At 35.0% G+C, this 23,409-nt stretch overlaps 3 protein-coding genes across 3 annotated transcripts; 2 read left to right on the top strand and 1 right to left on the bottom strand.

Moving 5' to 3' along the window:
• The first annotated feature begins 3,463 nt into the window (after positions 1-3,463).
• Positions 3,464-6,734, top strand: LOC121251197 (cyclin-dependent kinase inhibitor 3-like). Its single transcript, XM_041150560.1, has 3 exons — positions 3,464-4,129; positions 5,846-6,052; positions 6,226-6,734. Exons 1-3 carry the CDS (start codon positions 3,663-3,665, stop codon positions 6,308-6,310), a joined length of 759 nt encoding a protein of 252 aa, XP_041006494.1. The 5' UTR covers positions 3,464-3,662; the 3' UTR covers positions 6,311-6,734.
• A 4,887-nt stretch (positions 6,735-11,621) lies between these two features.
• On the bottom strand, positions 11,622-16,698 carry LOC121250738. Its single transcript, XM_041149936.1, has 4 exons — positions 16,423-16,698; positions 15,957-16,069; positions 14,058-14,155; positions 11,622-11,910 (listed from the first exon to the last, which is right to left on the bottom strand). Exons 1-4 carry the CDS (start codon positions 16,607-16,609, stop codon positions 11,772-11,774), a joined length of 537 nt encoding a protein of 178 aa, XP_041005870.1. The 5' UTR covers positions 16,610-16,698; the 3' UTR covers positions 11,622-11,771.
• Positions 16,699-18,067: 1,369 nt separating this feature from the next.
• Positions 18,068-21,680, top strand: LOC121250962 (rRNA-processing protein fcf2-like). Its single transcript, XM_041150231.1, has 5 exons — positions 18,068-18,334; positions 18,667-18,727; positions 20,223-20,300; positions 20,428-20,543; positions 21,258-21,680. Exons 1-5 carry the CDS (start codon positions 18,105-18,107, stop codon positions 21,364-21,366), a joined length of 594 nt encoding a protein of 197 aa, XP_041006165.1. The 5' UTR covers positions 18,068-18,104; the 3' UTR covers positions 21,367-21,680.
• Positions 21,681-23,409: the final 1,729 nt, after the last annotated feature.

Below are 23,409 nucleotides of genomic sequence, written 5' to 3'. Positions count from 1 at the left end.
AAATGATGAAACCAGCCAGCTGGTAAACCTGAACAAATGAGGCTCAACAGATTTTGGCGGGAGATTTTGAGTGGAAAAAAGAAAGAGAGAAAGATTCTGCTTGGAAATTAGGAATGGTACGGTTTAGGAGAATTAATTGAGGTTTGATGTAATGGCTTATCGATAATTGAGCTTTATATAGCATAAATTTGTACTGTAAAAGCCCTAAAATAGGGAAAAGTTTGGAATATTATAGTATTGCCCATCAGTAAAGGGCATTACTGTTTGTTTAAACTTTAAACAGTGTTTGAGCATTTCAAGGAGCTGGAGATGTGAAAGTTAGTAATGATTTGGTTGATTCAGATAAAAGTGAAATATAAATTAATTCATAAAACTATTACATAAATATATATATAATACTTTATTTTTATTTTTTTAATTATTTAATATTTTATTATTATTATTATTTACGAATCATCTTAATTTACCTCACTGTTCAATAATAATCTAGTTCAGACTAATGCAAACTCTATATATACCATTAAATATTCTATTTTCTGTTTTTTCTTGTATCGCTCTCCATTATCAAACTCCAAATTAGCTTTCACTCCAATAGTTTTAAGTTCCGTTTAGATTTGAAAAATGTTTCATTTTATTTTATTATTAAAATTTTTTTAAATTTTTTCATAAAATATAATAAACAATTTAATTTTTTCAAATCTTAATTCAACTTTTTTAAATTCTAAAATAATATTCTAATTTACAATAATATTTTTTTTGTAACTTTTAACTTTCATCTAAAATCATTTAATGTCATCTTAGAATCCAAACCAGCCTTTAATAATTCCTAGCATATCAAACCTCTTTTGATTCAAATTTAACCTCCTCAAATCAAAATTGAGATCATTCGGTTAATTGCTCCAATGAAAATCAATACACTTTGAGGATTAATGTACCATAATCCACACATGATATTATAACAATATTCATATATTATATGTTCTTATTTCTCCTTCCTTCACTGATCTTAATATTGTAGCACTTGATGATGCTTGGAATGAACCCAGCAATCAATCAAAACAGTGACTCGATCGAGATGCTCGAATTGATCAGCTTTTAACAAACAAAACTAGGAAATAAAAAGAAGAGTAGAAAATGCATGGGGGCGGGGTCCGTGCATGCATTTTCTGATCCTCAATTACGAGATCTCTCTCCACTTATTCTGTGCCGGAAACATCCTTTTTACATCTGCATGGGGGAATCCCGGCCATTCGATTTATAGGAAAACGACGTCACTTCAAAAATTAAGTGAAGTGAAAAGGATTCTTTTAAGAGTACTAATTATATAAAAATAATCTCATAAATTGATATATCTTTATCTGATTCATTAGATCTATTTTACAATAAAAATAACTTTATAATCTGACGAATCATATTAAGTCATGTTAACTTAAAAGATTATTTTTATGTAATTTTTTTATGATTAAGATATTTTTTTATTTTTTAATATAAATTTTAAATAGATAAATCTTGTTAAAGATTTTTGTTATAAAAAATAACTTTTGTTATATTTTTTTTTAAGGGCGGAATACACTTTTTTTTTTATTGAGATTAGGACAAAATTTGTAGAAATAATTTTTCTTCCTGTATAGATCATAGATGTATCCTTAAAAAAATAAAGTAAAAAAAAAAAAAAAAGAAAGAAAATGGGTTGCTATCACACGTTTCCCGAGAGCTCAAGGCATTTCTGACCATTTAAGCGTTTAGACTTTTTGACTTGGCGGGAAAATGACCATGCTCCAATGCACGAAAACGACCCATAAAAATATGGACGGTGCTACTCCACAGAGGGAGTACACCGAAACAATCACCGAATAGGCAGCCTTTTGCCCTTTTGTTTTTTTTCAAATTCATTAATTTTTTTTAAAAATAAAAAATATAAACTCATTTTAAAATAATTACTTAACAATTAAGTAAAAAAAAAAAAAATACAATCGGTGGTCACCACCACCTTATGTGGGAGAAGCATTTTCCTAAAAATATATTTTGCAGTCACACAGTAAAATGCATTAAAAACAAGCGAGTTAAAATCCTGAATTTTCGTCAAATAACAAGCATGCATTTTTTATTAAAAAATATTTTAATCACGAGTTGATTACATATATAAAAATAAATTTATAAATTAATATGATAAAAAAGTGATACGTCAAATTGTAAACTTACTTTTATCATAAAATAGATCTAATAAATTTTATAAAATCACATCAATTTATAGATTTACTTTATATAATTTCTTGTATCTATTATAGTTATCTTTTTTATTGTCTCCACGAAAGGGAAAAAAATACATTTAAGCCTATAAATTTCAGTCCATTAATTGTGCTTTTTTTTTTTTTTTTGGGAAATTCTCAATTAGAAATGAACATCACCTGCGAGAGTGAGCAAAGGGACAATCATCTAGAGTAGCATCAATGAGAAGTCAATCTGGTCAAAAATTTGGAAGCTCAAAATTGCAAATGCAGGAAAAATGTTTATAATGTGGATGGCTTGTCTTATAGTTCTTCCAATTATAAAAGTGAATCTCTTCAAATTGCCAGCCATAACTGGATTGCACCTCCAAAGCCAAAGGACACACAAAAACTCTTAGGCTGCTTTTGGATATTAACTTGAGCTAAGTTGAATTGAGTTCTTTATAAATAATAGTGGGTTGATTAATAAAGAGAGTTATGTGAGAGCCCATATAAACTGAGTTTAAAATGTGTTTGTATGTTAAAACTTAATATGAATTTAATACTTTTTATGAAAAATTAAAAAATATTGTGAGTCTCACATGTAAAGATGTTTTAAGTTGAAAAATATTGTAGGTCTCACGTGTAAGAAGATTTTGAATTGAGATGAATTTAATAATTTAAAAGTTGAATGTTTAGATGTTAGATTCAATTTAAAGTTAGATTGAATTCAACTGTGTTTGGAAACCAAAACGCAGCCTTAATGAAACTCTGCGTTTTGGGCGTGTTGGAGTCCGCAATGCATTTTGTTTTTTTTCTTCTTCATCCGAGCGGGCTGAAACGGTGCGTCTTGGGTCAATTGAAAATCTTAGAAATTTCTCCTGCTTCAGGTCTTCATGTTTGTGTGTAGTAGCTTTTAAAATGTATTCATGAACCTTTAAATTAAACTTGAAAAGAGATTTTAAATAACTTTACCATAAAAAAATTTATATAATCAATCTTTTCATATTAAATTATATTATAAGCTTAATTTTATAATAAAGTATTTTTCTAAGAATAACACCAGATACCTTTTATAATTTTATTTGAGAAAGAAAAAAAAAAAAAAAGAGAAAAGAAAAGTTAGGACTTACAATTAATATTAAGAAAAAAAATGTAATTATTATTTCTTTATTATTATTATTGTTATTATTTTCTCCAAATAGTGAAAGGAAGGACCACTCAGAAGAATATGTGCAGAATATAAATGAAGTGCTGTTCCCTAAACCCCCAACCCTAAAAACCTTTTTGTTTGTTTATCTCCTTCTCAAAGTCTCAACCACCTCCACGGCTCCACACTCTCCCCTCCCCCCCTTCTCTCTCCACCCAGTACAAGAAGATTTGGTCGCTCTCTCTGCATGAAATCTTAAAAGAAACTCTTGCCCTCTCACACACTGCAGAACCAGTTGAAAGGTAATGGGAAAGTACATGAAGAAATCGAAGATCACAGGTGGTGACGTCGCGCTGCTTATGGAGCTCGCGCACCCTCCCCAAGCGGCCTCCATTGGTGTCTGTACTAGAGCCAAGGCTTTGGCCCTCCAACGGCTCCAGAAAACCACTCCCTCACCCGCGGTTGCACCGAACCAAGATGCCTCATCTCTGTCCTACCTACAGCTACGCAGCCGCCGCCTCCAGAAGCCTCCTTTACTCATGAAACAACAGCCGCAGCAACCGCAACAGCCAAGAGAGTGCTGCAGGGAGAGCCCTAGCCCCAGGCCCAATTCGAGACCGAGGGTGGGGCAGGTGGACTCGGGGTTGGTGGAGGAGTATGAGCAGGGGTGCTTTGGTGCATTTTGCAAGGGGAGTGAAGCAGAGGAGAGTAATGATTTGGGGGTCGAGGCTTCGTTTGGAGAAAATAATTTGGAGCTTGATGGCAGAGACAGGTAAACTTTGATCATTTCTGTGTTTTTCTGAAATGGGTTTTGGTGTTTAAGCGTTTAATGCTTATTTTCCGTCTATTTTTCTCGATTCTATTTTCTTTTTTTAAGTTTTCACTGGGGATGGAATTTGCAGTGTAGCTACGTTTAGTGTGAATTTCAGCGTATGGGTTCCATGCCCGGCCAGTTGCTTGGCCTTTTGGGTTAATCTCATGATGAGCGTTTCTTTTGGGGTTCTCGGTGTTGGTTTTTCTTCGTTCTTTAAGAAAAATTTAATAAAGCTTTTCTTTCATCTTTTTCTCACTCTAGTGCTAAAGATTTCTTTGCGGGGGCTTTCGTTTTGTTGTTTTTGTTTTTGAAAATGAACCTCCTTTCATTACACCCCTTAAGTTAAAAAGGAAAAAGATTGGGTTTTTACGGTAAAAATATACATCTTATTTCTTTTCTAGCTTTGCATGAAAGGGTTTTATATTTTCTTTGGAAAGGGATTTATTTTGTTCCGCTTATGCAACGTCAAAGTAAAAAAAAAAAAAAAAAAAGAGAGAGAAAGCACATTTCCCTGCCACTTTGGTGATTCCAATTTCTCTAATTATTTTTCAATTTTTGGGTGGTTACTCTGTGTAAATTATTTATTACACGCAACAGCAATCCTTTTCGTTTCCTTCATGGTTTCTTTTTGGCTGCCACCGGCCCACCAGCAAAATGGGGTACGGAGAATAAAGCAACCCAGTGCTATGAAATATTCGTGTCTTTTGAGTATAATTTAAGAAAAATTAAAAGATAATGAAAAAAATTACTTTCTTTTCCCTGGAGGGTTTCCGCCGCTTTTTAATCGATCCCTGTTTTTCGCTTTCATCGAAGATATCAATATGTTATTTTTTCTGAAAAAAATGGATACCTTGATAAATCACTTTCATAAAAAAGATAGTGTAATTTTTTACTTACAAGAGATTCTTTATTGTATAACTGCGGCCTGGGTATCTCGTCAGACTTTATTAATTGCATAATAAGGCTTACTTCTTTACAAGATTACCAAGAAAGCGAAATGATGAAAAAATTTCCAAGTCAGTGTCATTGTATTATTTACGGTTCCTAAAGCCTGTTGAGGGGTTCCTTCTGGTTTATTGCTCTTTTTATGGTTATTCTGAAGACTTTGATCCATATAATTACTGTTCTTCAATTTTGACCTATAGAATTTAATGCATCAAGCAGTAAAAATAACTCCATCTTCATTATATAAGCTTCAATGGTTGCCCTTATTGCAAAATTTCCTTGCTAAGAATTTGGAGCTCCTTCACTGATGATGGAAAAAGATGGTGAAATTAATTTTTGCAGTATTGCAAGCAATAAATCTTTTTGCCTCATTTGTGTTAGCAATGACAAATCGTATTCATGGGGCCTAGTTTCTGACTGAAACAAGTATGAGGGATTCTCTGTTTGTTTGGCCCCTGGCCTCTAGTAGGTGACAAGATGCTGCAGATCTCTTTTAACTTTAATACGGCTGCTCCAATTCGGTGTTTATCATTTTAAAAACCTGTTACTTCGTTAGGTGGGTATCTTTGCCTCACGAATAAGGAAATGATTTTTGCCTTTGTTATTGTTTTGAAAGTTCTGATGTGAAGAAGCCCATTTAAGTGAGATTTTATCAAGTGTGAACATTTTTTTTAACAATCTTTTGACCGTATAAGCACAGTTGTAAAATGTCTTGGTGTGTGTATATAGGAGCACCAGGGAGAGCACGCCTTGTAGTTTGATAAGGGCCTCGGATTCCCTGGGAACCCCTGGTTCAACCACCAGGCGGCGAACAGTTTGTACTGAAACTAACCAGAGAGTTCGGAATGACATGCGAAGAAACATCCCAACAGCACAAGAGATGGAGGAGTTCTTTGTCCATGCTGAGCAGCGACAACAGAGAATATTCATCGAGAAGTATATTACTCTCTTTCCAACGTTTATTCAGAGCTTCTTTTAGTTTTCATTTTAACAGTACATGTTTAACTTTAACAGCAGTGCAGGTGGTTATTATTTCTAGAATAAACAACGATGACCATTACACTCTGCTAGTAAAAGCCTTGCCTGATTTCAATTTCTGGCTTTTACAGGTACAACTTCGATGTGTTGAACGATTTGCCGCTTCCAGGACGATACGAATGGGCGCAGATTATTCCCGGAGCAAAGTTCATCTAATTAGAGTTGATATTCCCTGCAAATTATCAATTGATTTCTGGCTGAGCATATTTGTAGCGTGGGGATGAGCAGGGCTGTATTTCATTTTCATCACCCTCCTAAGTGTATTGAAAGGAAAGTAGGGCTAAGGCTTCTCATTTAATGGATCTGTAACGCTATAGACCCTATGAATTACACACTAACCAACTGAAAAGAAAAAAAAAAAAATGGGGACTGAAATCCCCTGATCTGGGGATGGATTCATTGGAGAGAAGATTGGGTAGGGTAGTTTTAGAGTTGGATAGTTTCATCAATTGTAATATTTAGGGGGTTATTCTTATTACTAGATTTCATTTCCTGTTTTCCTTTCTAGATTTTTCAGTCGTGTATATTTAGGTAAGGATAAACCTTGCTCTTTGGAAATAAATCAACTCCCTTCTCTTTATCAGGTTCTTTTGAATAATTTTATATACAACTGTGAAATACGTGAACGTCATGTAATCGTTTTGAAAAATAATAGAGTCTATTATTAAAAAATTATTATTTTTTATGTAGATTTTATATTTTATTTATTTTTTTTAAAATAATTATATGATAATTGTACAATTTACGGTCGTAAAATATTTTTTCTATTCTTTTTCCTATGTTCGTACCATGCATTTATATAAGTGGAATATGTCCTGACCTGCACTTTAGGTAAATCTAATGCGAGAGAGTTTTCTGCCTCGGATGCTTCAACATGTTGATCCTGAGGAATGATAAATTGGGTGTTGACCTAATTGACTGGTTGGTTGTGTTGACCAGTGATACCAAATTTTTAAAAGTAGATTTTGCATTAGAAATCCCTGTCCACAGAAGATATCTATTGAAATTTCTTTTGTTTAATAATTAAGTAAGTATTTTTAAATAAATGTCATTTTTTAAAAAAAATTTAAATAATTTAAAAAAATAGTGAAGGAAAAGATAAAAAATAAAAAAAAATATTTGAAGCGTTGGGTAGAGGATTTCCGTAGAAATCTTATGTGGACGTGGCAATCCTTTGCATTAAACTCTTTAAGGTTCTTTGTAATGATGATGTCTGACCAATTTACATCCAGCTGATCAGCCCCAAATGCAAAGATAACAATGAGAATTTCCCCCATTTTCTTAGAAGTATTATATTCAATTTTAACATCAGGTATGGCGGTTAAATAGGCATTGCAATTGGGTCCTTTGTGCATGTCACGCCTGGTTTTAATGGCGCTGTTTGGTGAGGTTGCTCAAGCAAGCATTTTTTGGATTGTTTAACATGTTGCTTGCTGCACAGTTTCAGGTTCTTCTGACATGGAGTTTTCGTTAATCTTTACCCTCCCCCTCTTATGAATTCGTTGGTATTAAAGCTGTGCCTCAGTTGTCAAAGGTGCATTTATTGGGTATGCATGAATGCCTTGTGGTGGAGAGAGAGAGAGAGAGAGAGAGAGAGAGAGGGGTAATCTCCTTGGCCTCCACCCCCGCCATTCACATGGGTCACTGTACCTTTCTGCACTGATTACATCACCGACTGCAACATTATATGTTTCAACATAGATTTGATGATGTCCGCTAGGCCTTTCTCTTTTCTTTTCTAGCAAATAATTTCATCCTCCTCTTTTGGAGGACCCAAGTTGTAGGTCCAGCTCGTAAAACTAACGGCATCATTTTGCCTGTTTATTTGGCCATTCAAGAAAAAAAAAAAAAAAAAAAAAAGCCTTATAAAGCGGGAGTGAAATTATGTTGGGCATGGTTACCATTTCCTTCCTTCTTTCAGCCATGCAAGGCAAGGTTAAGACTGACTTCTTTTTACCCCTCTTTAAGTATCTATGGAAACCTATCCAATCATTTCCGTCTATGGATGCTGATTTTTACAGTTTTTTCTTTTGTTTTTGAACATTTTTTTTTTCTGGGTTTTTGTTTTTGAATTTGATTGCTGAGGAGATAAGTCGAAGCTTAGATTTGAACTTCTGGATAATATATATAGTTTTTACAGACAAAAATCAGTCTAATTGTCACACCAGGGTGAAATCACATTTAAAGATGATGTGGATTTCACCCCAATTATTGTACTTTTCAATTATCCAATCTTCCTTTTAAGAACAGCATCTTTTAAGAAAAGCTACAACGTATTAATCATGAAACGAACAAAGTTTAAAATAATAGAAAATGACTTACTATTGCTTTGAAATTGGAAGGTTGGAAATAATGTGAATCTAACCTTCCAAATGGAAGACCTTCTCGTAAGATACAGTAGTTTTATGAGGTAGACAGGCTTTAGAAAACGAGTTCTTACTTGACACGCACTCCCTTTCACGGAAAACAATATTGTTCACATGCTACCTCAGATTACTGTTTACATGACAAGTGAGAACTCCGGTTTGGAGGTTTTTGCAGACTTTGAGACTGACTTTTCAAGTTGGGTTTTACTAATTGTTCTTATCCACTCGGACTATGTTTTAATGAAGAAAAATTATTTACATCAGACGCTATAGCTGCAGCACACCGTGTTGAGGAATAAAAAAAAAAAAAACACCATGTAAAGTGTGCAGATAGTGCGGCTCATGTATAACCGTGCTCTTTACTGAATCCTTGAGTTTTTGGAGTGCATGCAATATTCATTACGATACATGGATTTAGCCTTCAAATCTTCTTCTCCATATCATATATCCATAACTGTTGTCACATAAATTTAATGGAATCTCAGAAACATTCAACTTTACATCCGTAGTATATGATACAGCTCCTCATATATGAAGAGTCAGGATCTGAGTTCCAACTACTCTTCTTCTTCTTCTTCTCTCTCTATTCAATTTTCTTAACTTCACAAAATACAATTAGCAGGTCTCCCTTGGCCAGTTTTCACGGAGCATCATCATCTTTGTCCTTGAATCTTTGTCTTATGTTCAGAAGTGTACCTTCCATCTTTTACAGCATAACAGTGAAAAGTCCCTTTCCCCCCTTCTCCGCTATGATGTGTTCATATATATGCCATACTTCATAGCTATGTTCATGCAGCAACAATTATATCTTTAGTTTTAAGGGTGTGCAGCCCCACGGACTCTTTTTGAAAAAAGTGGGTAAATCCACATGAAAAAATCATTTTTAATGGTGTATCCCTTTTTTTTTAAAAAAAATGAATTTGTGAGATTTGTATATTCAAAGACTGTATCTAGCTAGCATCACTCTGCAAGAAAACCTTGTGAGTTTTCATGATTAAGATAACATGTTGTCCATGCGTGGAGCAAAAAGAAAAATTATATTTGCAAGACGATGCAGATAGCACACCTTTCACAGCAATGACATGGTACGATGATGATGGAATATTCGTGCCATGAATCCAGATTCCAGTCAATAGGGGAGAGGTCGGGTATGAATCCTATATATGGTCGTGTGTTGTAGTGTTAGCATTCCATAGGAAGAAACTACAGCCCTTAAAGTGGAAGAGAGTGCTTAAAAATGTCTGTAATGATGATAGGTTGGAGTGTAATACCATCACCTGTGAATTGATCCCAATTTTGATGGTCCTACCTTTGAAGATTGGATAGTACACAGTACAGTACTACAGAACGCCAAGATGGTCCCAATTAATTAATATCCATCCTAACAAGGTCACTTCAATATATAATAGATTACAATATATACTCATCTGCTTTCATTTTGTCCTTCAGTATGCACAATTTAACCAAGTTGCAGTTTCCACCCATGTGAATTTGTGTAGGAGGCTGCCAGCCACACAAATTAGCATAGTAAAAACAGAATTTATGTAACGCTTACAGCAGAGAATGATTGCAGTTGCAGAGGATGATTCAAACTGAGTATTGCAATAAACTATCATTAAAGTATATAAACCTGAAGGTGTGAAATGAAAACTATATAAATAATACAAAAACCAGCACTTGCAGGACTTGGGCCAATTTGGATTGCTTGCAGCAGCCTTCAGTCACCGATGCCAGGCTTTAATATTCATCGGAGATGAGAGTTTATGTTTTGTGTAGCCTACTATGAACATGAGATTGAAAGGGAGATGAAGAAGACACATGTCCACATACATAAGCTTCATGTTTAATTTTGTTTTCTGCAATTCACACTGCAACATGTCACCATCTATCATGGGGAACTGTAATTTCCATGCATGGGCAGGGTGCAACCCGACCCAAAAGTGTCGGGTTAAGACCCGAGCCGGATTGTTGGCCTAAGAGCTTATCACCCGAAAAATTCCGATCGGATTCAGATCGGATTTTGGGTTTGGATGGTTTGTACTGTCTTTTTTTTCTCCATTGCTGACACCAAGTGTAGCAACCTTCCATGCACAAAAATTGTAACATTATGAATAGATTAGGATAATGTGTTACAAGAACTGTACAACATCGTTTCTTTTACTTAGATCTACCACTTCTTTTCTTTTATTTTCGTGCTAGGAAAGCTAATTATAGCACTACCTGGGGCACAATATACTCACAGGATCAACAGTTTCCATTTGAGATAAGGACACTGAATTCAACAACTGGATTCTAGATCTTTTTAATTGAAAGGCCTAATCAAATGAAACTAAATTCAACGCTGAAAAAATAAATTGGGGTCTTTCAGAAGTTGAATATTGCTGTTCTAAAACCTGTTTTAAAAGTGGACACAAGCTCATTCATTCTTCTTTGACTAAAAAGCTTTCCAGCGGCATTGAAGAACAAAAGTAAAAATAATAATACTACAAAATAAAAAGGTCTTCAGACACCTAAAATATTTAAGAATAAAATCAACTACGAAATTTTTGAATTTTAAGACATCAACGAATAGAAATTCAATTTCCCAGTTCTCAAACGACTGATTAGGCCCCATATAGATAGTGAAAGTGTTTCATCTCATCTCATCTCATCATCACAACTTTTTCAAATTCCCACACAAAATATAATAAAAATTCAACTTTTTCAAATCTCAAAGCAATAATAATATTAAAAAATAATATTCTAACAATATTTTATTCAACTTTTATCTAAAACCATCTTATTTCATCTCATCTTACCCAAACCGCACCTAAAGCTGCAATATCTTACATCAAGTGCTTCCAAAGTTCAAAGCAAGGACATTTGGACAAGAATGCATCTAACAGTTCATCTCGGTAAAAGAATCTACCAATAACTAAAAAGATGAAAGGAATCTGATGAGAGAACCCTAATGAACAAAAGTTGTTTGTATCTATTACAAAAGCCATCTTCAAGATTCCATCCAAAAAAGCTTTGGAATTTGAAATCTTCACTTCATACTCTCTAGTTACAGTCAAATCATCTAATGGGATTTTTGTTTTTTTTGTTTTTAATATAAAAAAGGCCAACAAACTAAGTGCGAAATAAAACAAAGTTGCCTTGAGCAGATCATCATACAAATCCGAGTGAGAAATGCACAAGGCATTCCTTTATAAGTAAAACAACTACCCACGTCTGCATTCACAATGGTCCTGAAGAGCAAATGCATATTGTCATTCTATGGAGGGTGCTAAACTCTCGGCATGCTTTGCCTCTGCCATTTCAACTTCATATGTGCTGTTATCTGAAGATCTCTCATTCTCCATTGCCATACTTTTTAGTTTTGCTACTTGAACTGCACGCAGCTCATATCTGATAATCACATGCATCACATATCATTATGAGAGAGAGAGAGAGAGAGAGAGAGAGCATTCAAGTGGAGGAAAATGACTATCAAAAGAACTAACATTATTCACTATTATGTCCCCAAAAATTTCTTTCATGTCAACCCTTCAATGCACTTCTAATAAAGGAAAAAGGGGTGGGGATGGGACAGAGAAGTTTATGGTGGCCAACGATGCAGTCATCAAATTCCATCAACAAGAACAAAAACATGGAAATTATCTCAAGAATATCACAAACACGTATTATTACTGAAATAAAAGCATTTCACACGTCTATTCAGTAGTTTCAGTTATCACAATTATTCATGGCCCAGCTGAACTTAGAAGCTTCTAGCAGAGTCAATTGTGATGACAGAATGATGGACTTTATGCTCTTTTGGATAAGAATATGACAGACACACTACAACCATGATCTGGTTGAACAAAGACCATCCAGAGCATAACTATGTCAGACAAGTTACGAGCTTAACACATAACAAATTATTCATTTCTTTGTCCCAACTGCTCAGTAGGTATAAGATCTTCATGGCGGTGCCATACAAAGTACAGCAGGGTTCACAAACAAGCAAAACTAATATGTGAAAGCAGTTTCATTGTCTAATCCAAGCTTGCGCTTCAATAAAGATACTGCCAAGTGTACAGTGTCCAATGTTGTTGAGAAACAATAGATCACTTCTATCTTTACTGAAGATACTCAGAAAGTGACTTATTTTTCTACACAGCAATTGGGTGTGGGAGCTATCTAGCTCTAAAAATTAAAGAAAGCTGTCTTGTAAAAGGGACAAGGATAATAATGTTGGGCTCAATAAATGCAATTTGTATTAACTCATGCGGTTGGTTAGGAACATAAAAACTCCTACAGATAATGTAAACCAACATGAAAACCCAAAATACAGCAGTGGTCCACTGCTCAAATGTATCATTTGATTCCTAAAGATGGAGCCAAATTTAGAGTTGAAATAGTTGTTGTATTGATTATTGTCAGTTGTGGAAGAAGTGGCAAGGATGGTTGGGGCTGGGTTGCCAAGCCAAATTCATAGTGTCAGATTGCCTTATAGCAGTGCAGACAAAAACAAGTAACTAAAAGGGCTGGTAGATGTTGCCTTGGAGTGAAGGCCACGGGCAATGGTGGTGACGAAAAATGACTTTCAGGACACAAAACACTAGACTTCAGCATCGGGCTTCTATAATAGGCATGCTTCCAATGCCAGGTGACTATTTCTTCATTTTAGGCCAAAAGAACTTCCTTTTAGCTTCTTAAGGTTAAAAGTTTAATACTGACTTATAAAGGTTCTTGAAAACATTGTCTACCAACGAGAATACACCTTCAGCATCCAAACTTGGTAAGACATAATAGGAACAGCATCAGGGCCTGACACTTTCATACTTTCATCTCTTTCACAAGTTCCTCCACATCATTTTCCTCAGATGCTAATTCACTCCATTGTCAGAAGGCATCTGAGGCCAGGATTGTTTAAGTACAGAATAATCCTTAATCGCACCCTTTATGCAGTCAACTACAGTGTATTCTACACCAAGTACACTTGCAATGAGCTTCCATAGGCCCTGCTTGATTCTAAGAGAAGCCACCATTAGAAAAACTATTCTACAACATAAATGCCCCAACTCCCAAGCCTTCTAAATTTGAAAGAACAAAACAAAAGGTCCGAGTTCTGCTGTTAAAGCCATTGGAGAGTATTACCAAGAAGAAGAATTATGGAACTTCTAAAGCTATCCTCTAAAGGTATCTACATAGGGAAATTGAGATGTTAACTGACTGTCATTCAGATTTTAGGTGATGTGCCACAAAAGAATAAACAACCTGTGTTTTATCAAACCATGTTTCCTTCTCTTTTTTTTTGGGGGGGGCGGGGGGCGGGGGGGGGGGGGGGGGGGGGGGTGAGGAGAGGGTAAGAACAAATATGCAACACTTCAGGTATGCCACAGGTATGACATTCAAGTTGAGGATAATCTCATCTACAGTTCATAGAAAACAAATTCAATGTGTAAGACAACGTAACAGTCAACCACATTAGCCAAAGGATTGGGTTGAAGAATCAAGTCCATATTACAATATGTTTCTAATACTTAATAATCACAAACTTGGAAACTTACTCAGCCACATAATTCTTGACAAGCTTAAAATATATTCTCCAAAACTGTCGCTCCTTCAAGTGACGAGGGCATAGCATGTATCTAAGTTTGGAAATTTCCTGAGAAATAAGAAGAAAGTACTCGTCAAGCCAAAAACCAGAATCACTTTTGACATAGTTTCTACGGTTCTTAAAATATGAAATTTTCCATATCCAACGAATGCAATATCTACCTGGAGAAACAATGCAACTAAAAGCACAGCAATTCATATTATTCTTAGTTTCAGATTTGAATCCCCTTTCTATTGAAAATGTAATACATAAACAATACTTAAAATGTCAAGAAAGCTTGGAGAACTACAACACAAAGACGCCAAGAAAGAAAGCACCTCTCAAAGTTGAAACATGACCCTATTTTCTTCTGAACATGAAATCATAATTCAGGTCATCTTGATTCCAACCACAATGTTTTCGTGTAATATCTACATGTATTACATTTTTCATGTCTTAATGAATATAAATCAAATAATCTTTATCCAACATGTTAGAGCAAACCATTTGGACATTGAAATAATCATATACGATCGGGCAGCTTTATGGATCCTCATATTCTTCTTTTCACCATTCTATCCTATCCAAAATCATATTCTTATTCTATTTAACATATCTTTCTCCACCCATGTTATTTTAGACCTTTTGCCTCTTTTCACTTTATCAACTTCAATTAAATCACTCTTTCTTGCCAGTACATTTATTGGTCTCCATAGCAATTAAGTTTCTATTACAATGGTTAGATATAAAATAAACTAGGGTCCAGCCCATTGCCAGAAATAAAATGAAGAGACAAAGCCAAAAGAGGTTGACTGGACATATAAAAAGGTGAAAGTGACAACATAAAGCAAGTAGGACTCAGCTACTCCAAAGAAAGAAGAGTACCTCTATAAAAGAAGGGGATCTCTACAAATGTGACATCTCTACACTCTCTTGGGACTCTCTCTCTCTCTCCAGATCTCAACAGGTACGACAGCTTCTCAGCCTCTCCTAAATCCTATTTTTTCCATTGTTTTGAAAGCTATGTGAGACCATGAGAAACTGTAAAATCATCAAACATAGTGGAATTTATCCTCAAACGACCCATGGACGTAGGCTTTTATGCCAAACCACGTAAACTCTGTCCATCTTTACTTACATTTTATGTGCTTTATTTATTATTTAATTTATGGATGAGCATCCGAGCACCGGACCAATGTCAAAGTCATCACCTTGGGCTATTTGATCGTACTATTGGCCTACGGCCTTGTCGGAAAATTGCATCAACAACAATAATGTTATATTCTCTCTCTTTATCCTTTTATAGCAAACATGTACCCAGCAAAAGTTCAAGGTTTAGTATGGTTATTTCCCTTGAGAAATGCTACTTTAACACCTAAATTTGACACCTCTTTTATTTTAATTTTTTTTTTTACTTAATGATTAAGGAAGTAACTATTAGTGTATTGATATTTTTTTATATTTTTTAAAAATGTTTTAAAATGATAAAAAAATATGAATAAAAAAATTTAAAAAAAAATAAAAAAACCCAATTTAGCCTATCGGTCAAATGGAGCAGTAGCACCGCTCATTTCCCTTTCATATGTTTTGATATTAACAAGATTTACCACCCACTATAAACTGCAAATCCATAACGCCACAGAGTTGCTAGATAAAAACCTCCAATATATATTGGAAATCGCCGTTATATTGAATCTTAGAAGTTCATTTATGGGACATGTAAACCCAGCAAGCAATCCCTTTGACTGAACATAGAAAGACCCCATATACCAAGTTCTCAAATAAAACACGGTAAATAAATTTCAACAATGTGAATTTCAAAGAACGTAACAAATTCATTTAAACCCAATTCAAAGAATCAGAAATCAACCTTGACTTTCGAGATCACTAGAAGAGCATGCCGCTCCTGCCATTCGGAGAGATCCCTTCGGACATTGCCCGAAGTTGTAAGGTTACCATCACCGCAAGCAGCTCCTTCATCATCTGCACCAAACTCAATCAAATATGCAATTCCGTTCAATAAAATTACAAATAAGTAGATCCTTTCAATGTAGGCTAAAGTTGCCATAATCCCATTCGAGTTGAATGCAAGTCTCATCCCTTTTTTTCAACGGTTTCCAGCAAAGAAACAGTGCATAATAGAATTAGAATGAATAAAAAATTCAAGTTTGGTTGCTGAAATAAGGAAGAGAAAGAAAAAAAAAAAAGAAGTAAAAATTGCAACCTTACTGTTTACATTAACAAGAAATGAGAAATAAACCTAAACCAAGTGTTCAGCTTTATAAAATACAGAAGTTGAATAGATCATAAACTAGGTGGATTTTCTCGGGAATTACCCTGGAGAGGGAAATTCTTGAAGGTGTCGACAGTGAGGGACTTGAGGAAATCAATCAGTTGCTCGGTGACTCCGAGGAGTAGCTCTTCTTGTTGCTGTTGTTGTTGTTTTTGTAGCGGAGGATTTGGGTTTTCGGTCTCTTGGCTGGTGCTTGAAAGGGATCGCCGGAACCAGGAGGACAGATTCATGAGTCCGTTCGGAGCCGATGCTCTCGTTTGTCCACTCTTGGACGACCCGACCCACCAAGTTCATACAACTGAGGCCTCGTTTCATAGTAAGACGACAGAGAAAAACTTCAAACAGGTCGAGTATTCAAAAGATATTTACACCCTCCAATAATATTGTGACAAGTATTCCTTTTTTATGAAAGACAAATAGAACTGATTGTAGGCAAGCTCTCCCTTAAACCTTCCCCGCTTTCTCCCTTTCTGTCCTCAGAACTGCTTGGCCGTTCTCTCTCTCTCTCTCTCACCCCTAAGTCTCCGTAGTACCCGCAAGACACCGTAGCCTGAAACCTAAAACCCGCAGTCGCATCCAAACTCTCACTCCCATGGCATCCGAAACCATCAATATTTAAAGAGAGTTTAAAAATGCAATTCCCTTCAGTTCTGGCTTTTTTTAGCACAAAAAACAGAGCAAGTGAATAATAGTTTTCCACAACATAGCCCTTTTCCCCTTCACATAAATACCAAATTTTTCTTGTTTTGACTTTCAGACGTGAACCCTAAAATTAAATCGGTGCACTCCCCTCTCTCTCTCTCTCTCTCTCTCTGCCCCCTCTAACACTGCATCTTCCACATCCTCTCCCTCTATCTCTCCGTTACTGTAGAAGGCTGCGTCTTCTCTCCTTGTGTCGCCGTCTTGCCGAAGTTCCACCAACAACGGCTGCCACAATCTTCCTCTCTCGGTTTCTCTCCGTCTCGCAACTCCTCTGTTCCGCTTCCCTCTCCTTCTCTCTTTGCATCACTCAGACCGAATCTCATCCAGAAAATCAGGTATTACTAACCCTCCAAGAAATTATGTATTACAGAAGCATACCCACCGATTGTTTGTGGAATCGTCTGAGCCAATTTTTTTTTCCTTAGCTCTAGACATGTATCAAACCCACCCTGTTTGTGGAACCGTCTAACGAATTTTGTTTTTGTTTTTTTTTTTTTTCAGATTTGGTTTGGATTTGGTTTGGTTTGTATTATTTGGAATCGTCTGAGCAGATTTTATTTTGTAAATGTAGACGTGGATTACAGATTTTGAATGGATTTGGTTTGATTTCATGTATAATGTGTATTATTATTATTATTTTTTTTACTGAAGTTGTAGAAATTGAAAGATCTTACAGATTGTCTTTGGGTTTTGTTTTCTCTGACTCACATGCGTATGATCTATCTAATCATACTGCACAAATTCATATATGTTCGATTGAGAGAGAAAAGAACAAAGCATACCCACGAGGTTGCCGAGATTCAGAGGACGAGTAAAACAGAGGGGTAAAATAGGAAGAAAAAAGGAAGACGAAAAAACACTATTGCTTTTTACATTCACGAAAAAACACCATTGTTTTATAAAAGGCTTATATGGGGCTTGCCTATTTGGAGCTTGTATCTAGCATTACTCATGCTGTTGATGTTTGATATCTGAGCCATTGATTTTGAATAATTTTTTTCCTTTGCTTTTTCCAAACCTAGAATGCCTGAGAGCAAACAAGTGATTGGGCTATCATGGGAACCGAAGTTGCCAACTTTGTCGGCAGGGACCCATAATGGGTCTGTGAGCAAATCCCAAAACCAAACTGAAGCGAGTGCTCTTTGGAGACCGCCATCCGAGCTTGTTGATGGACTTTTCGTCCCTCCAAATGACCCAAGAAAGTTAAACAAGTTGATGAGAAAGCAACTCAAAGATACTACCGGCAAGAGTTGGTATGCCAATGTGTCAATGAGATTATATTTTATAGCCTTTTGTTTTTCTTATCATTTGATATGATTGGTTGCTGGGAAAATGGAGGAAAGGAAATATTGAAATTGTGCGAAATTCTTTGCTTATGGTTTTAAGCTATTGACTTTCTGTCTCAACTGATTCGAATAATTTTAGGAGTGGAGGAATTTATTTTTTGGCACTCAACTATCAAGATTCTTTTAGAAGTGTTGTTTTCCTCGTATTAAATCTCAGCAACCAAATAGAGCTCAACCATAATTGAATTCTGTTCTCTCTTTTTTTTTTTTTTTTTGGGTTTGTTGTAAAATGAACGTAGGTATGAAATGCCCGCACAGACCATTACCCCGGAGATTGAAAAGGATCTGCGGTTACTAAAGGTTTGTTGACTCTATTTTTGTAGATGTAGATTTTGTGGCACTTGTAACTTTTGTCAGATTATTCTTTAACACTTGGGGGGTTTGCATCGCTGTGACTTGCTTGCTCATCGTTTCAACCTTGTGTGCCTTAGGAATATGCTATTGTTATGCAAATTGGGTCATAGTCATGCAGCAGTGGAAGTAGGGAAATTATTTAAATACTGCCTGGGTTTTTGTAAATATAGGCCATTATAGCATTCTGTGTTATTAGATGTAATCTTTCTTTATGAGGTAGTTCACTTCACTCTTCAGATAAATTGGAAACTGCAGTAGAAAGATTTTGTAGAAGTTTGAGTACTTCATGTAATGATCTCTGATATAATGCACATATCCAAAAAAAGTTCTCTGATAAATGCTTTATTGATTGACTGCATTCATATTTAGCATTATAAAATTTCTGCTTCCTATTTGTTGAATGTAAATGTCGTCTTAAACCTATATAAATAAATAATCAACTGAAACTGAAAACTGATTAATATTTCTACAACATATATAGAACTCAAATTGGTATAGTAATGACTTTACTTCAGTTACCACGGACTCTGATATGCACTTTTTTTTTTTTTTAAAACAAAATGATATAGATGCACTTGCTTACCTACATATGTATTTGTGACCTTGCACACAACCACTTGGGTGATAAATTTACCCTGCACTGTCAATATTTTTTTCCAGAGATATTGATGCAAGGCATATACAGCTGCCCAACTTTCGTGGAAAATGGCATTGACATAGAGAAGTATCAAACTTCTTATATTCTTAATCGTTGAAGTGATGTGGTTATAATTTAAATAAACCTGGAATCGTTGTATGTGCTGCTCTATCTGGAATATGTAAAGTTTCCTTCTGAAAATATTGATTGTTTGATCAATTGCGGGAAACTCCTTGCCGAGGGCATGTGCACCCCCGGGATTAGTCCGGATGTTGTTCCCGGACACCCGGTGCCAATAAAAAAAAAAAAAATATTGGTTGATTCTCTTCATTGTGCTTTCTTTGATCAAAATGAGTGTTCTCTTATCATAAGAAGTTATTTAGTATGCACCCTTGTGCCTGTATTCTCCCATCATAAGCCGTGTTCCAGAATAAGACTAAACCAAATTCATTTCGGCAGTTCTTTGGAGTTCAATCAATCTGATATTCCATCAATTTCTATTTGCTTTTTAATTATGGCTGAACTTCATAGAGGTAAAGTTATTTTACATGTCCAGTTTATCATAAAAGATAAATAATTATACATATGTGGATAAGTTATTAATTAATTAAGAACTTATTGTGAGGTGTGCATATGCATGCAGTGGTTTGTGGGCTTATCAAGATAATAGGGGCAGTCCTTGACTTTGATGGTTCATCCACTTGCTAGGAGCTATAAGATTCTGTAACATTCATGTATCCATATATTTTCACAAAGAAAGTTATTCCTTGACTTTGGAATTTATGAGCGTGTTGATTATTACAGTTGAGAAGTGCCATTGATCCAAAGAGGCACTACAAGAAGGGTGATTCAAAGTTGAAAACGCTGCCCAAGTATTTTCAGGCAAGTCTATTTGTGATTTCTGGACTAATGCTTGGACTAATGCTAGCCATGTTGGTGCGACTGTGTGGGTATCATTCTTTTGGGTTTGCTTGGCTTGTTCTTAGAATGCTTGGATTTTTGCAATCAGTTGGGCACTGTGGTCGAGTCAGCATCAGACTTCTTTACTGGTAGATTAACGAAGAAGGAGAGGAAGGCAACGATTGCAGATGAGTTACTGTCTGATCGTACCCTTGCCAAGTACAGGTGAGATATGCAACTTTGTTTTGTGTGTGGTTCCAAAACCACATTGCAATAAGCTATATGTTGATTAGAGTTTAGATATTAATCTGTACAATGATGCATGATGTTTTCTTTCATGAAAATATGTTTCTTGTCTTGAAAGAGCAGGTGATTACAATGAGTTACAACTCATGGGCAAAGGGAATAATCTGGAAGCTATTCTGTTCTATAAAAGCATTTGGGTTTCACTTTCGTTGTCTTCAGACAGACCAACCCAATAAAAATAAAATCTTTGGACAGACAAATTGTGAAGAAAACACCTATAATATGAAACATGGTTCTGGCATATATGACACTATAAAAGTGAGAGAATTTAGTATTAGATTTTTTGTTTTCAAAAAGGGGGGGAGACCAGAAATGTGATCTTGTTATTTATGCTTTGTACTTCTTGAAATTATACCCGACAAACTTGGTCATGATTCACCCATTAAAAGCAAGCTAAGATAAGAGTTCAATATTATGTGGCTTACACATTTTGATTGCTGTATTTTGCCTAATCAAATTTATTTTGAATATTTTGGAGGATGTTTTTTCTATGACCTTATGTAAGAAGAGCACGTGGTTTGGAGTACGATCCTTGTTTGTATTTGTTTACTCTTTTTTGGATGGCCTATTAAATAAAGATTTAATTTTGGCTTGTCTGTGCTGTTCTTTTGTTCCTGCTGGAACTGTTTGCAGGAAACGCAAGGTTCAAGAGATAGAAAAAAAGAATCGGCCAGCTGGAAATGATAAATGGAAGAGAAAGGGCCGGCAGTCACGGAAGTACACAAAGCAGAGAAGGGACTGACATATCTTCGCCATTTTTTATCAGATTTTTCTCAACTGTGATCCACATTGAAGAGGATTGTTGGTGTCATGTTAAGAGTCAGAAATATCAAGTTAAAAAAAAGGAGACTCATGAAATATAGAGAAGGCAATCCTTGTACCATACAGAGACAGAATTCCTTGACCTGCATGATCTGAACTTCTTATTTAGACTCTCTTGTGCTTTCTCTATATTTATTTTGGCACTGCCGCTATTTGTTGCTATTAACTGTTGAGATGTTTTAAGTGTATGCTCTAAGGTAATATAATAGCCACTTTCTATTGAAAGTTTCTTTAGTTGGCCTGAGCAACTATGACACAATCGAAACCGGCTGTTATTTGTTTTACTCCTCCCTCTCCTATGATACAAGCTGGCTTGTATACCAAATACAGAAGCCATGGATGCAGGTCTTGACCATGAAAAATTGTGGCAGTAAACGAGCCTATTATTTTCCACGAGTCTTCGGCTTTTTTGGGTCAGGACTTCTCCTATGATGGTTTGCATCTGATTTAGATTCGTTAAAGTTCTTATTCGAATTTGGGTTTAAAGTGGAAGAGATATATAAAGTTGGTCTCATAGCATATTTATAGTATTTAGTGCTATCCAAGAATTTCACTCGATCAGCCGTAAAGATTGTGGGATCACTTTGTACCTATATCTCTCTCTTTAGAGTTTAGATAAGAATTCTAGTAGACTACATATTTATTATTCTTAATTAATCAAATTAGGCACGATTCTTTATTTGTAGTAATCAATGTATGTCTATCCCTCTTACTTTAAACTCTCTAGTAGGTCAATCTGAATGCATTTGTTGTGTAAAATCTCGAGGGCTACGTATTTATTATTCTTAATTAATCAAATTAGGCACAATTCATTATTTGCATTAATTAATTTGTCTATCTATCTCTCTCACTTAAGAACTACATATTTATTATTCTTAATTAATTAAACTAGGCACGATTCCTTATTTACAGTAATCAATTTGTGTATCTATCTCTCTTACTTAAGGCTCTATAGTTTTGACGAGAACTTTAACAGGTTAGTTTGAATGCATCTGTTGTGTAAAATCTCAAGAACTACATATTTATTATTCTTAATTAATTAAACTAGGCACGATTCCTTATTTGCAGTAATCAATTTGTGTGTCTATCTCTCTCACTTTAAGTTCTAGAGTTTAGTTAAGAACTCTAGCAAGTTAGTCTAAAGGCATTTGTTGTGTAAAATCTCGAGGAATACATATTTATTATTCTTAATTAATCAAACTAGGCACCATTCCTACTTTGCATTAACCAATTTGTGTGTCTATTTCTCTCACTCTAGGCTCTAGAGTTTAGACAAGATCTCTAGCAGGTCAGTTTAAATGCATTTGTTGTGTAAAATTTTGAAGACTACATATTTATTATTTTTAATTAATAAAACTAGGCATGATTCCTTATTTACAGGGAATATATAGACACTAGTGAGATATGATAAGTCTTGTGATAATTACTTTGTAAAATCTTTGCTTTCTTTCTTTCTTTCATTTTTTTGTTTTTATATAGGTCCAAAGGACCTTGGCTTTTGTAAAATCTCCTTAATTTAGTAAGGATGATATTCAAATAAAATTTTATCTTTATTCTATTTCTAATATTATCTCTAGCATTAAGGTTGAATTTGATATTTTACATACGAAAAATTTTACTCATCATCTTATACCACATACCACATATAATTTTTTTCCCTTATCAAATGTGTGGTAAATGGATAATGAGTAGAAGAACTCAATTAGTTTAAAAGGAATAAAACCAAAATAAAAAATAAAAATAAGTGTAGTATGTAGGATGATGAGTAGCTAGGGTTGGCAATCTCTATTCTCTAACACAACTCGTAAATTCGATACAGACACTACATGAAATAATGAGATGAAAGTAAACTTAGTTTGACTTGAGTCATTTGACACAACTAGATTAATCTCTCGTAATATGTACTTTTGTCCAGCATGGGCGAATCGAAGGTTGATTTGCCCATTGGGATTGGACATGACGA

Source organism: Juglans microcarpa x Juglans regia, chromosome 2D (genome assembly GCF_004785595.1).
Source record: "Juglans microcarpa x Juglans regia isolate MS1-56 chromosome 2D, Jm3101_v1.0, whole genome shotgun sequence".
In the NCBI taxonomy this organism is placed as follows: Eukaryota; Viridiplantae; Streptophyta; class Magnoliopsida; order Fagales; family Juglandaceae; genus Juglans; species Juglans microcarpa x Juglans regia.
The sequence above is the reverse complement of the archived record's forward strand: the minus strand, read 5'-3'. Positions and strand labels throughout refer to the sequence as shown.